Consider the following 14,704-nt stretch of genomic DNA (forward strand, 5'->3'; position numbering starts at 1 on the left):
ATCTAGATTGAGGATGAGTTTAATATAATATAATGAGGCTAATGTTTCTTGCCTACATCCTAAAATTTAACGCAGAATGTTTTATTGAAGGTTACTAGATATGGCTTCTGTTTAGTAGTTCAGTGTACATATTAATATTAAATGTGATGTTTGGCTCAAGAACTAATGAAAGTCTCTCTAAATTAAAAAAAAGGATTCTGAAGGTGATACCCCTCTTCATGATGCAATAAGTAAGAAACGTGATGACATTCTGGCAGTTCTTCTAGAAGCTGGAGCAGATGTTACCATTACAAACAATAATGGATTTAATGCTCTACACCATGCGGCATTAAGAGGAAATCCCAGGTAAAGATCTCATCTTTACTATTTTATATGCAGTTTAGAAATATTTTCCTAGTGCTGGTTCTCTTTTTCTGATACAGATGAGGAAGTAATGGCTTATTTTAGTACATTATAAATCATTTTAAAGTCTGTGGAAATTTTTTTATTGTTAAACTAATACAAATATTATGAAATGACTATTATATAGTAAATATGGATATGTTATCAAGAATATTGCTTATATCTAAAGATTTAATTAAAATGCATTCCATTTTGAGATTTGTTTCTTTAAGATCATTCTGAGTGTCCTCTAATCTTATGTTATCCATTTGTTTGATTTTTTTTTTTTTTTTAAGTAGGCTCCATGCTCAGCATGTGGCCCAGCATGGGGCTTGAACTTAAGACCTTGAGATCAAGACCTGAGCTAAGATCAGAAGTCAGATGCTTAACTGACTGGGCCCCCCATGTACCCTATTTGCATGATTATTTTTTTATTTTTTAATTTTTTTTATTTTTTTTTAAAGATTTTATTTATTTATTTGACAGAGAGAGATCACAAGTAGACAGAGAGGCAGGCAGAGAGAGAGAGAGGGAAGCAGGCTCCCTGCTGAGCAGAGAGCCCGATGCGGGACTCGATCCCAGGACCCTGAGATCATGACCTGAGCCGAACCAGGCGCCCCTGCATGATTATTTTTTTAATTTGTGGCTGAATAACTCTTAAGTACCTAATTCCTTATTAATAATATAATTGTACAAGCTTCTAATGTAGATATTCCCCAGCCATTGTTAACAGTGGTGATAGGCAGTCTACTAGAAAAAGGATTTGCTGGTTGTAGTTTGAGAAAAACTTGTGGGAAATCACAGAATTATAAGGATCAGCAGAGTCTCACAGAACAGGAAAATACTTAGTTTTTGCTTAATGTAGAGCTTGTTGTGAATGAATTTTTGGGAACAACTTAACCTTGAGAGGCATTTTAGAAAACTGCATTAGATGTCTTCTGTTTATAGTTGAATTATACCTTCATATCTTGCCTGAGGGAGCTAGCTGTTCACTTTGAAGTTTATTTTGACAGTTTAATCTATCCTGAATTCTTTTTTTTAAAATTGAGACAAAATTGACATAAAATATTGTTAGTTTCAGTTGCACAATATAATGATTTAATATATGAATATATTATGAAATGATTTCCATGGTACATCTGGTTAACATCCTTCATCCCATGTGATTACAAATATTTTTTCTTGTGAGAAGAACTTTTAATATTTACTCTCTTAGCAACATGAAAATACACAGTACGGTATTAACTAACTATATTACCTTCCCATGAATTTTTGTCCTCTGGTTCCATACTGCATTTTTATATCATGTATCCTTCTAGTTTTTGCTATTTTTCTAGCTTCTTAGGATCACCACTAGAGGGTGAGCACAGAGAACAAAAGGATTTTACTGCTATTGCTTGTTGATGCTCCTAATGATGGGCATATAATGTGGGAGGAAATAAATGACCATATTTTAGATTATATTTTGATTTGTTTTTCAAATGACAAATATATGAACACTTCATACTTTGGCATTGTGAAGGAGACAAAACAGTATTTTATGTTTCCTGCCTTTCAAATAGAAGATGATGATGATAGCATTTACCACAGGCAAGGCCTCTACTAAAAGGTTTATGTGCACTATCTCCTTTAATCCTTTCAACAGCTCTTTGAGGTAGGTGTTAATATCCTCTTTTACTAGATAAGGAATTTGAAGCTTATAAAGAGAGGAATTTATGTTTAAGACCACATCGCTGACTATGAGCCGCTAGAAGTTGAGCAACAATCTGACTTAATAGGTGCCTGGATGGCTTAGTTAAGTGTCCAACTCTTGATCTGGGCTCAGGTCTTGATCTCAGGGTTGTGAGCTCAAGCCCTGTGGTTGGACTACATGCTGGGCATGGAGCCTACTTTATTTAAAAAAAATTTTTTTTTAACTTAAATTCAGTTAATTAACATATAATGTATTATTGGTTTCAGAAATAGAGGTCAGTGATTCATCAGTCTTATATATTACCCCGTGCTCATTACATCACTTGCTTTCCTTAATGTCTATCACCCAGTTACCCCATCTCCCACTCCCGTCCTCTCCAGCAACCCTCAGTTTCCTGTGATTAAGAGTCTCATATGAAAAAAAAAAAAAAAGAGTCTCATATGGTTTTTCTCCCTCTCTGATTTCATCTTGTTTTATTTTTTCTTCTCTTCCCCTATGATCCTCTGTTTTGTTTCTTAAAATTCCACATATGAGTGAGATCATATGGTAATTGTCTATCTCTCATTGACTTATTTCACTTAGCATAATACCCTCTAGTCCCAACCATGTCATTACAAATGGCAAGATTTAATTTTTTTGATGGCTGATTAATATTCATATGTATATATGTGTATGTATGTATATGTATACACACACACCCCCCACATCTATATTCGTTCATCTGTTGATGGGCATCTGGGCTCTTTCCATAGTTTGGCTGTTGTGGACATTGTTGCTATAAACATTGGGGTGCACATGCCCCTTTGGATCACTATGTTTGTATCTTTGGAGTAAATACCCAGTAGTGCAATTGCTGGGTCATAGGATAGTTATATTTTCAACTTTTTGAGGGACCTCCATACTGTTTTCCAGAGGGGCTGCACCAGCTTGCATTCCCACCAGTAGTGTAAGAGGATTCCTCTTTCTCCGCATGGAGCCTACTTTAAAAAAAAGGAAGAAAAGAAAAAATCACTCTTAACTACCTTACAGTACTTATTCTGTATCGTGCTTTTAAGACTGAAACACATGGACAGTGAATGATTTAACTAAGAATGTGCTAATACATTCAACAGTCCCCTTGCTGCCTCTTTGTTTAGTATTATCTTTGACTACTCTCACTAATTCTCAACTTCCAGTTAGTTCTCAAATTCCATTTATTTTATTAGTCTTTTCCAATCTATTTCATTCTTCCTATTCCCATTGTTGCTGATTTAATTAAGTACTCACCACTTTTACTTAAACTATTATAGTAACTTTCTAATTTTCTCTCTGATTTCAGTCTTATTTCTGATTTAACATTCATACAACACCAACTTACCATTCTTTTTTTTTTTTTTTTAAAGATTTTATTTATTTATTTGACAGACAGAGATTTCAGGTAGGCAGAGAGGCAGGCAGAGAGAGAGAGGAGGAAGCAGGCTCCCTGCTGAGCAGAGAGCCAAATGCGGGCTCGATCCCAGGACCCTGGGGTCATGACCTGAGCTGAAGGCAGAGGCTTTAACCCACTGAGCCACCCAGGCGCCCCAACTTACCATTCTAAAGGCATAGATATAATTGTGCCTCTCCCTGTTCCCAAATCTTCAGTTGCTTCCTGTTGTACATAGAATAAAATTTGCACACCTTGAACTTGGCCTTCATACCCATTTGTGGTCTCTCAAGACTTTTTGACTTTATCTCCCAGTAATTAAAATCCCTCTTCTTACCTTACCCCTTCAATTACATTCTGCTGTTCCCCTTTTCTAAAATATTTTGTCTACTTTCTTCATTTATTTAAGCATTTTCTTTAGTCAGGATATCCTTATCCCCTTCCCTTCTTGATCTTAATCATCTTTCTTTTCTTTTTTTCTTTTTTTAAAGATTTTATTTATTTATTTGACAGAGAGAGACACAGTGAGAGAGGGAACACAAGCAGGGGTGTGGGAGAGGGAGAAGCAGGCTTCCCACCAAGCAGGGAGCCTGATGCTGGTCTCTATCCCAGGACCCTGGGATCATGACCTGAGCTGAAGGCAGCCGCTTAAGGACTGAGCTACCCAGGAGCCCCCTTAACCGTCTTTCTTTCAGAGCTCCTAGATCTCAACATTGAAATTATTTTCTATTTGCCCTGTACTGATGTGTTCTTTCTTCTTATTTTATTGCACTTTATGTTTGTGTGGTATTTGTTTCTTTCTGTTAGAATTGTGGGCACTCCTTTTCATCTCTGTATCTCCCACAATGCCTTGACTGTGATAGGGACTTAATAGATGTTAGTCTTAATTTCATAGTCAGGACAATGCTAGGTATCACAGGATGTTATGTGATTACAGATTCTGTAGAGAAACTGCTAGGAGTTCGAACAGCAATTATTTCAGATTAGAATGGTCTAAAGAGAGTTTATTCGGGCACCTGGGTGGCTCAGTCAGTTAAGCTTCTGCCTTCGGCTCAGGTCATGATCCCAGGGTCCTGTGATTGAGCTCCAGGTCAGGCTCCCTGCTCAGCAGGAGTTTGCTTCTCTCTCTTCCTTTGTTCCTCCACCCACTCATGCCTGCACATGCCCTCCCTTCTCAAATAAATAAATGAGATCTTTTTAAAAAGAGAGATTTTATTGAGGGAATTTAGCTTATTATATTAAATCATAAAGTTTAAGATAAACTGAAAATTGAAGTGTTTAGGACATGAATCACCTTTAAATATTTTGGATTGTCTCACTTTACTGGGAGTGGGGGTAGTGTATTTACTAATGGTAATAAGCCTTTACAATATGCTTTTCTTTCCTTGTACTGATCAGTGATGTCAAAAGGCAGAAGGAATAATTTTTGGTGTACTCAGAATTTTTTTTTTTAAGATTTTATTGGGGTGCCTGGGTGGCTCAGTGGGATAAAGCCTCTGCCTTTGGCTTGGGTCGTGATCCCGGGGTCCTGGGATCTGGCCCCGCATTTGGCTCTCTGCTCGACAGGGGGCCTGCTTACCCCCCTCTCTCTCTCTCTGCCTGCCTCTCTGCCTACTTGTGATCTCTGTCTGTCAGATAAATAAATAAAATCTTTTAAAAAAAAGATTTTATTTATTTGACAGAGAGAGAGAGAGAGATTACATGCAGGCAGAGAGAGGGGAAACCGGCTCCGTGCTGAGCAGAGAGCCTGATGCGGGGCTCGATTCCAGGACCCTGAGATCATGACCTGAGCCAAAGACAGAGAGGCTTAACCCACTGAGCCACCCAGGAGCCTCTCAGAATTTTTTTTAAATGTCTTTGGCCTCAGCCCTTATTTGAGAAAACCAGATATAGTTCATTTATTATTTCCAGAGGCTGATGAAATTAGTATTTTCGAATAAAATATTAGACAAGATTAATATGGGCCAACATTTTTCCCTTTCTTATAAGCATTTTATAATTTATGTAACTTAATAAATCTATTACCTTAAATTACAACATTTTAATTTGTTCTTTGTGATCTTTGTTTTAAACTAGGTTATACTTCTTTAGTATACTTGGCTTAATTGTTGAATTTCATTTGTAGTCAATATTAATTGCAGTTGATGATACTTCAGTTAATATAATTCTTAGCTAATTTTGAGATTTTTCTTTTATTAGAATACATATATATTTCTATAGCAAATCACTTATATCACTGCAAATGTAACTTAATACCAGCACAAATGTTTACTTAAAATTATTTCAGTTTATTATGGTTAGCAATATGGAAAATTTTCCAAAGTTTATATGTGCATGTGTATATATGTGAGATTAAAGTAACGTTCTATTCCTTAGCTTTACTGTTAGTATGTAGTAATAATTTTTCAGCTATAAGCTAATAACAGTAGAGTTATTGATTGTGCTATTTATTTATAAAGATTTTATTTATTTGAGGGAGACAGAGATAGCGAGAGAGAGCATGAGCAGGGAGGAGAGGGAGAAGTAGACCCCCGCTGAGCAGGGAGCCCAATGTGGAACTCGTTCCCAGGTCCCTGGGATCATGACCTGAGCTGAAGGTAGATACTTAACTGACTGAGCCACTCAGGTGTCCCGACTGTGCTTTTTAAAAAGAAAATATAATATCTCTGGTTATCAAAAATACGTCTAGATGTCCAATATTTTTGAAGAATATACTTTGAAATATAGATTTTGAAACTTCAGATCAACGTAGATTCTGGATTTCAAAGCTGATCTTGATGTTTCCTCGTGGTATAACAATAACTGAAATAAAGACATTAAGAGAGGAAGAATTATAAAGCAGTTTCTTTCCTTTCAGAATTGTGGGAGACAATATAAGCTTTCATTCTGAGACACTGAATATTTTGGTATCATGCTTTTATAAAATTTGGAGCATTTTAGAATAGCAGCTACAATATGACTTAATAAAGTTTTTTGTATTTCAGGAATCTTAACCAAGAACCATGCTTTTTCTTATTTTTGATATTTAGAGATTATTTGCCCTAGAGTTTAGCCATATTACCTTTTTTTGCATATAGGTGAAATTTCAGATTTAAATGAAGATCAGGAAGCATTTCTGTTGTTGAAAACTAAATTTCTTTGGAGTAACATTAATTGGCACATTACTTAGGTACTTTCTAATGAGGATGTTGCATTTTTAGCTCTTAATGTTTTAGATCTTCACAGGCATGAAAATAAATTAGCAGTATTCTCTGCAGAGCTAGCCAAAAACCAGCTAAGTATTTTGAAAGTACTGATACCAGATAGATATTTTGGAGGTTCTGTTAACAGTATTATGAAGTTACCTTATATAGTGTTATTTGCAAATCTTTAAATCTTTAAATTAGTGTGAAAAGTAACAGCAAAATATGAATGGACCACATAATGTGACACATTTGTGTTTTTAGGTTAGTGCTAAGATAACTTCACAGTCATTTCTTACTTATCTCTTTTTATTTGTACAAAGGCACATACTAAATCTTATGGAATATGTGAGCAACTCATAATTTTCCCTCTAGAATGTTATGATACCTTTATTTAACGTTTTAAATTCTGAAATAAAACCTGGTAAATAAGACTATGTTGAATATATGAAGATTTGATAATGCAGACCATATCTTTGTGTTTAATGTTTTTCTTTTCTTGTAAACTCTGAACATGCTGAGTGCTATATATAAAAAAATAGCTGAGAGTATATTAAATGGTACTATACTTATAGTATGTCCATTTTCTCTTGTATGCCATACATCCACTCTCAGACACGATGTGCCTTGTAATACATAAATATATTTAATGTGACTAATTGAAATGTGATTAATATGAGCAGGAAGGCCTAATAATTTGAACGAAGAGATAAAATTTATTTATATATATACTTTCCTTTGTCTGCTTTCTTTTAAGGGGTGATTTAACTTTGAAATAGAGGGTGGTCTATTGAAAATTGTGTGAACATGTAGATTTTTAAACTACTACTTACCCTTAGTAACCCTTCATTAATTACTGAAATGTTTGTTTCCATGTATTAAAGAATGTTATATTATCTATATTTGTATTGCAGTCAGTAAGAAAAACAGAGGGATGTTGGATAACTTGTCATTTTTCCTCTTCCTTCATTTTCTCTCCACTGAGAGAGAGAGAGAGAGAGGCTCGTGTCTGTGTTTTTTTGTGAAGGACAAAGAGGATTGTGAGGAGAGTCATAGGATGTTATTATTAGAAGAGATCTTCATTTTACAACTGAGTATGGAGAGGTGAAATACCTACATAGTAAAAAGCTGTGAATGCTTCACATTTCCTTTCTTTTCAGAAGGTTAAAAACTTTTGTGGTTGGAAGAACTAGATATTGTTGCAGTCTCTGCAGTTTCTGCAGAATTGTTTTGTTTTCTTTTTTACCTTTATCTATCAATATTCAGGTAAATAGCAGTCAAATTAAATGCTAATCCTGTGGAAAATAGTGACCCAACATTTCTAGAGTATTCTATTTAATGTTATGTTTTTCCTTAATTTAAAATATGTGCATGTCCATTCTTTGGAACCATACTGTAGGTTTTAGGTGACCTTCCCAAATATTTTCTTCCTTTGGAGGAAGTGTATTTTTTTATTATGCAGTATAGGCTACATTTTGTTTCCATTTCTTTTCTGAAGGATTAAAAAAATAACACCAACATGGTAAATAAGTAAAATTATTTTATTTGCAGTTCATAAGTCATCCACACATTTTTCATAAAACTTTTTATAAACATTGTTAACCACTATGGTTCTCCCAAGGAGAATTAACAGTAACAAATTATTTGATTTAAACCACAATCTGAATAACTTAAATAAGCTGAAACTAGTCGACATGTGATTGATACTCATAAATGAAAAACGTTGGCTGTCCTGTAGTAATCAATGCATAGCTACAGCTGGTTGAAGGGGACCAAATCCATTGAAGAGGCGATTTGGTTCCATTTTACCAGCTCTAGCAAAGCATTGCAGTGCTGCTAGTTTGGGATACGAAAGAGTTGAAATGGTTTTTATTTGTACAATTATGGTTATGGACTTTCAACAAATGTTAGAGGTTCTCATATCAGTACTTCAGTCATTACATGTCAACTTCTCTATTTTGAAGGTAGTTTTCCTACTATTTCCTATTTGAGTGGAGCAGAAGTCTTTACCCTTTAACATTTTGTTGATGTGTTAAGGAATTACCAGTGTACAGCTTTGCATAATTCTTAAGTGTAGACAATAACCTGTTTTAAAACCAACAGCATTTAAAGGAACAAACAGACCTTGATGTATTTCAGAATACTATTTTGTATTTATCTTTTAGGCAGTGAACCAAGGAAGTATGCTAATAGGTTAGGGAAGAGTACTGGTAACCTTTCTACCACTGCTCCTTTAATTAGTATTATACTTGAGGGTAATAGCAAGTTGCTGACAGGGAAGGGGTGGAGGAAAATGAGCGGCCTTAAGAACGTACCTCTGCCCTTTGGTTTATAAATAGATGACACGTGTGTTCAGTGTATTGCTTGGACTTGTGTTGAAAGGAACTACGATACATGCCAGATTTTTTCTTTGTTTTTGCTTATGTAGTGTTACTAATCATAGGTTAGTAATTTAACCCTTTTCAAGGTCTATTTCCCTGAGTTCTCCATTGTTTTGGGTACAGATTGCCTAGTTACTTCCATTACCAACTGAATAATACGTGGACTTGTGGTGCATAGTTATAATCAATAAATTTGAGTATTAAAATCTACTACATGAATAATACTTTAAAAGTCAGTACAGTAGGTGTTTGTTATAATGTGATTTGTGTTGCGTTTCAGTGTCAGGGAAGGGATATCTTCTGAAATATACTTGCAAAATAAAACTTTGAGATATTATGGTTTGCCTATAAAGTAAGTGCTTTCACTTACTTTTATAAGTAACTCACTTCCCCTATAAAGAAACAGTTCCTGTTTTGAATAAACTGGGAAAAGGCTAACACTGTTTCAGGCAGTATTCAGACAGTTCTCATATTAAGTATATTCTGCATCTGTTGATTGGTTAAGTATCATGCCGCTGGTGAAACTAACGTAACTATAATTCTTTCCATTTATTCTAATAGAAATGAAACAGGTGTTAAATTGCCTGGACTTAAGTGCTGAAGATAGCAATAAAACTGGCTTCTATTTTTACTAGTTATATGGGAGCTGTTTAGCAGATCCAGTTGCTCAAGTGTGCTTTTGGATGGCAGTTCAGTTTCATATACTGGCCATATTGGGGCAAGGAGAGGCCATGGAAAAAAAATAGTACAGCATTTGATAATGTCAGCATCTGTTATCCCTGTCAGAGAGACAGTTGAAATGTTTGAGTTACACCAGTGTCAGCAGATGCCCAGAGTTTACTATGTACTCAGTTAAAAATGAACAGCTGATCTAAGTGATGGATGTGGCATTTTAGAATGATTGAAAGACTCAGATATGTTCAGTTAAACTTGTAAGCACTAAAACCAGTATATAATCTTATTTTTTAAAATGAATAGCAGTTGCTGTCATTTTATTTTCTGAGGGTTATGTACTCTTAATATTAGAGCAGTAAGACTCTTTGACACCAGGATGTTTTAAAAATAATTATTAAAAACTTTCATGCCTACAGAATAATGGATAAAATTGTTCTACAATTTTGTAATGCTCAATAATTTTATAATGTTACAAATCATGAGTATAGTAATACACTTTGTCTAGTTTTATAGGGGAACCTATACTTTTGACATACATATTTTCAGTTATAACTGTAGTTAACCTTATAGCCATTTCTGTTCAACTTGGGACACATAAAATTTTTCATTTATCATTGTGCTTTTTATACATGTCTGAATATTCCAGTTGAAATAATACTTTTAGTAAGAAATGATTAGAATATATGAATATTAGTATTTCTTTTTTTCCAAGTCTGTTGTAGCTTGAAGCAGGTACTGCTTATTAAAGTATTGAGAGCATCTTTATTATTATTTTGTTAATATATGTCTATATTATGCAAAATAAGTTTTATATAAGGTACAAAAAAATAATTGTGATACCTCCAACACCCTACAAATAGTGGACCCAATCATGTTTGTAAATATTGAATTGCTGTTGCACAGTACCAGTGAAAGATGATTATTCTGTCTGTGTAAATTGGTTACTTGACTATAGCATTTTCATTTTATGTTTCCCTTTGGAGAAAGTAGATTCAAGGATAATATTGATAATAAATTTCTTTTAATTATTTGGCAATCTGTTACCAATGTGCTCTGTTAACCTACAGTTTTGGCCTAGAATTTTGTCATTTTTCATGCATAAATCTTAGGTTTTAATTTATTCTACATACTGACAGCAATTAAAGCAAATACTAGGTTAAGGTCCTGATTAATTTGAGAACAACACCACCTTTTTTTTTTTTTTTTTTTTGAGACTAGAGTGTTACTTGAAAGACAGTCTTTTCCAATTATGACTATGTAGCTTTCAGAAAAGCTTAAAACAACAAAACTTGCTTCAGAAATTCCTCTGTTAGTAGACTATATACTTATCAATGTATCAAGAAAATTGTTAAAATGTAATGATGTCAGTTTTTGTTATATCTTGTTATTCTTAACAAACCAGTTGATCCTACTAATGTGATATATACTTCAATTAAGATCATATTGTGGAGACAGAGCATAGGTCATGTTTATCCCTCTTGTTCTAGTAATGTTGATTTCTGTATCCAAATTTTAATCATGTGAGTACTTAATTTAAAAATGTAAAGCATAGCATATTTTAAACTTAAAAGATTTAAAAGCAGTTTCATGATAATTTTAAATCTCCTTAGTTAAACTTTGTTTTCTTCACAAAGTAGAAATCTTTGCAACATTTAGTTTCCATCTAAAAGTAGTAGATACATTTTTATGGTGTTAGTATTGCCAAAGGTCATCTCTTTGATACCAGGTTAATTTACCATATGAAGGTCATTCACATAGAAAGAAGCAAGGGCTTCTTTTAGCTGCAGTGTAGTTCCCTCCTGGCAGTTTATTGCCTACCAAAAATACATACTTCTTTACATTCCATAGCATTGTATGTTCATATGGGTACATAAAGAAGTATGTACTCTGAGTAGGTTTTACTAAGTTGTTAGCTGTAAAAACATGAAATGTTTTATTTTCCCATTTGTTAGTGAAACATTCAGCTTACTGATACAGAGCCGTGGTAGATCATTTGCAGACTGTCAAAGACTAAACCGTAGCAGATTTACCTGAAGCATGGCATTAGTGCCATTTATGGCTCCTTGTTCTTGGTGGGCATAGATACTTCTAAGCACTAACCAGTTATCTGTTGAACTTTGTCCTGGTCTGGTTGTTTTTGCAAGAGATTCATAGAATCAGTGGAGTCTTTACAGAGTATATTTCAGAAATTGGTAAAATCAGTCTAGTGTTTCTTCATAGTCTTCAGAGCGAATTTCTTCTTATTTTGTAGTTTGCTTCTAGATCCTACAAGTAGATAGTAATGAATTCAGTGCAAATTCTTTTTACAAACTAGATGTCTTATTGAAAACTTAACCAGTTAAGCAATTACTACTACTTCTGATATTGACTGTAAAGTTGAAAGAACAAGGAGAAAAACTAGATCTTTTTAGAGTGAGTGAACGGAATTTTTAAAGACGATAGACTTTTTGTTACTGTTTTGAAGGTCACAGATAAGGAACTCATGATTATTTGAAAACTTCTTTCTCAGTCCTTTGTCTTTATTAGTTACTTACCTGAATTTTGCATTTTGGTGCCCTTTTTTGGGGGGGGGTTGAATACACATTTGAAAAGATGTATAAATATCTACTTTTGGTGAATTTGGTTCTTTTGATTTTCTAGTTTTTTAAATAAAAGGATAACTACCAGAACAGTCAACTTTTCTAAAGTCTTACTGAAAAGAATTGAAAGATGTTAGCCTGTGGCACGGGGGTTTGAGCTTAATCATTTAGCTTGAAAAGACATTATAGTTGGTGAGTTGCCTTTAACTATTGTGGTATTAAAAGGTTAATTTAAAAGAATACCATAAGAAATTTTCATATTTGGGAAAGGAGAAAACAAAAAGGCAGGGAGAGTAGAATTTCTGCAGCCTGTGATGAAAAGTTGGTGCAGCTCCTAGAGGGCAAATCAGAATGTAGCAGTAGTGGCCCAGTGTACAGCAGTTTCAGCTGTGCGGTATTGGGATTTACCGTGCACATTCTGATTTATTTTTGTACCAACTAAAAGTTAGCATTAAGAAGTTTTTTTTTGATCTGCCAAGTCTCTTGGTTGGCTAAACCTTGAAATAGACAGTTAATAGTTTTTAAAATGTTGCGTACTTTCGAAGCAGGATGTGATTTACTAAGGATGCAAAGTCATTATTTAATCTGAAACAAAGACCAAACCTTTAGTAATGTCAGTTACAGTAATGGATTTGTACATTTTTGAGATCAAGAATTATCCACCAAGATACTTGAACATGCCTTTTTATGCTGCATAAGCTGTCTATTTGAACTGTGAAATTAGGCAATGCCTAGATAGACTTTAACAATAGAAGCATGTATCGAGTCTATAATAGGTAAGCATGCAGAAAGTCATAAGCATCCTTAAAAGTGCAGGCCTTGTGGTACTGTTACCTGTAAGCTTAGTGCCATGCAGCATTTGCAGAAGGAAGAGAGATAATGACCTAGAGAGTCACAGCAGCAGCAGCCATCTCCTCTTGATGGTTCCTTCATTCTATTCGCTGATTCAGCACTTCTTTTCATAAGCCGAGGGAAGCAAGGGGGCCGGATCAGTGAACACAGAGCCTCCTTACCTTTTAAGATACATTTGAAAAACAAATGAACAAACAAAAGAACCCAAATAAGCCATCTTTTCCCTCTCCCTTTCCTTTATCTTAAAAAAAAAAAACCCAAATGACAAAATTGAATTAAAGTTGGCCATTTGATTTGGAAGGTCATATTACCAGTATTACACAGATACGAGTACCTTGTATCTGCTGTACAGAAAGTTAAGCAACGAAGGAGAGTTGATATAATGGCCAAGAAAAAGAGCCTTTGCTTATTTTCAGATGAAATGCTTCAGAAGAGGGGAGAAAGTTGCAGGAAAGTTAGTTTTATAACCTAAAAAAGACAAAAAGCCAAAAAACAAAACACGCCTCACTCCCCACAAGTAACTAAGCATTCACCCTATTTTCCTCTGCCCACCAGAATACATTAGGTTCTTCTGACTCCTCAGGAAATATTCTGTATCTTTTCTTGCTGTGAAGTTGTTTTTTTGGGTTTTTTGTTTGTTTGGTTTTGGTTTTTAGTTTCCAGAATTAATTGGTAGATCTGCAGTGAAGCCACCTTGTCATATCCAGAGGTCAAGTCTGCAGGCAAGGTCAGGACTTCCACATGGTCACTACAGAGGTTAACTTATATTCTTCTCTCAGTGGCCACGGGCTAAACTGTTACAGCTTTATAGGCAGCTAAGCATTTGAAACATGCACTCCCAGGCAAACAGGCTCTCTTGTGCCTCTCTCTTCCCTGACCATATTTAGTCAACCATAGCAAAAAATAGTCTCTCAGCTGTCGATTGTCGATCCAAAAGCTGAGGAAGCCTCTATCTTGCTTTCTGCCTATTGATTGTTCATCCTGCGGTCCAAACACTGCTTTGCCATTTGTTCTGCCTTTTTTTTTTTTTTTTTTTTAGCACTGCCAAATAAAGCGGTCTCTCATGTTTCCACTTACATTTCCCAGATTTTCACTGAGCTTGCGCTGAGACTAGGAAAGCCTGATGTGGCTGTCACTATACTTAGAAGCACTGCAGAGAAAAAAAGGAAGGAGGAAAAATATTACCCTGGCTAGTTGGAAGACAGTTTTGAGACAGACCTGGAATAAGTGAAATCCCTCTGCTGCCAAAATATATTTCATAATCTAACTTTTTTCTTGGTAAAAAATATTATGGATGATGATACTTTACGTAACTAAAGGCTTGAAGAGATTTTGCAGGATTATCTTTAGAGCTAGTTATTACTACACATACATTTTAAATTTAAGGAACAATATTTTAGTGGAAAATATGTAGAAATGGTAAGACCTATATACTAAAGATGGAGAGAGATCAGTAAGGGAGAAAAGAGTAGTGTGTAAATGTGAAATCTTGGGAAAATGCTACTTAAAACTTAATTCCGTGTCAGTTTCAGTTAACTTTTTGTAGTGTTTAGATG

At 34.7% G+C, this 14,704-nt stretch overlaps 1 protein-coding gene across 3 annotated transcripts in view; it reads left to right on the forward strand.

Moving 5' to 3' along the window:
* The window catches only part of MIB1 (MIB E3 ubiquitin protein ligase 1), a 138,077-nt gene that overhangs the window by 83,889 nt on the left and 39,484 nt on the right, over nucleotides 1–14,704 (forward strand). For all 3 annotated transcript variants that reach the window (XR_006821036.1, XM_046024771.1, XM_046024772.1), the window contains exon 12: nucleotides 194–345. Coding sequence is in view for 2 of the 3 variants with exons in the window: in XM_046024771.1 (XP_045880727.1) it covers nucleotides 194–345 (152 nt within the window). In the remaining variant the exon portion in view is untranslated. The remainder of the gene's footprint in view (nucleotides 1–193; nucleotides 346–14,704) is intronic.

This window comes from Meles meles, chromosome 12 (genome assembly GCF_922984935.1).
Source record: "Meles meles chromosome 12, mMelMel3.1 paternal haplotype, whole genome shotgun sequence".
NCBI classification, from domain to species: Eukaryota; Metazoa; Chordata; class Mammalia; order Carnivora; family Mustelidae; genus Meles; species Meles meles.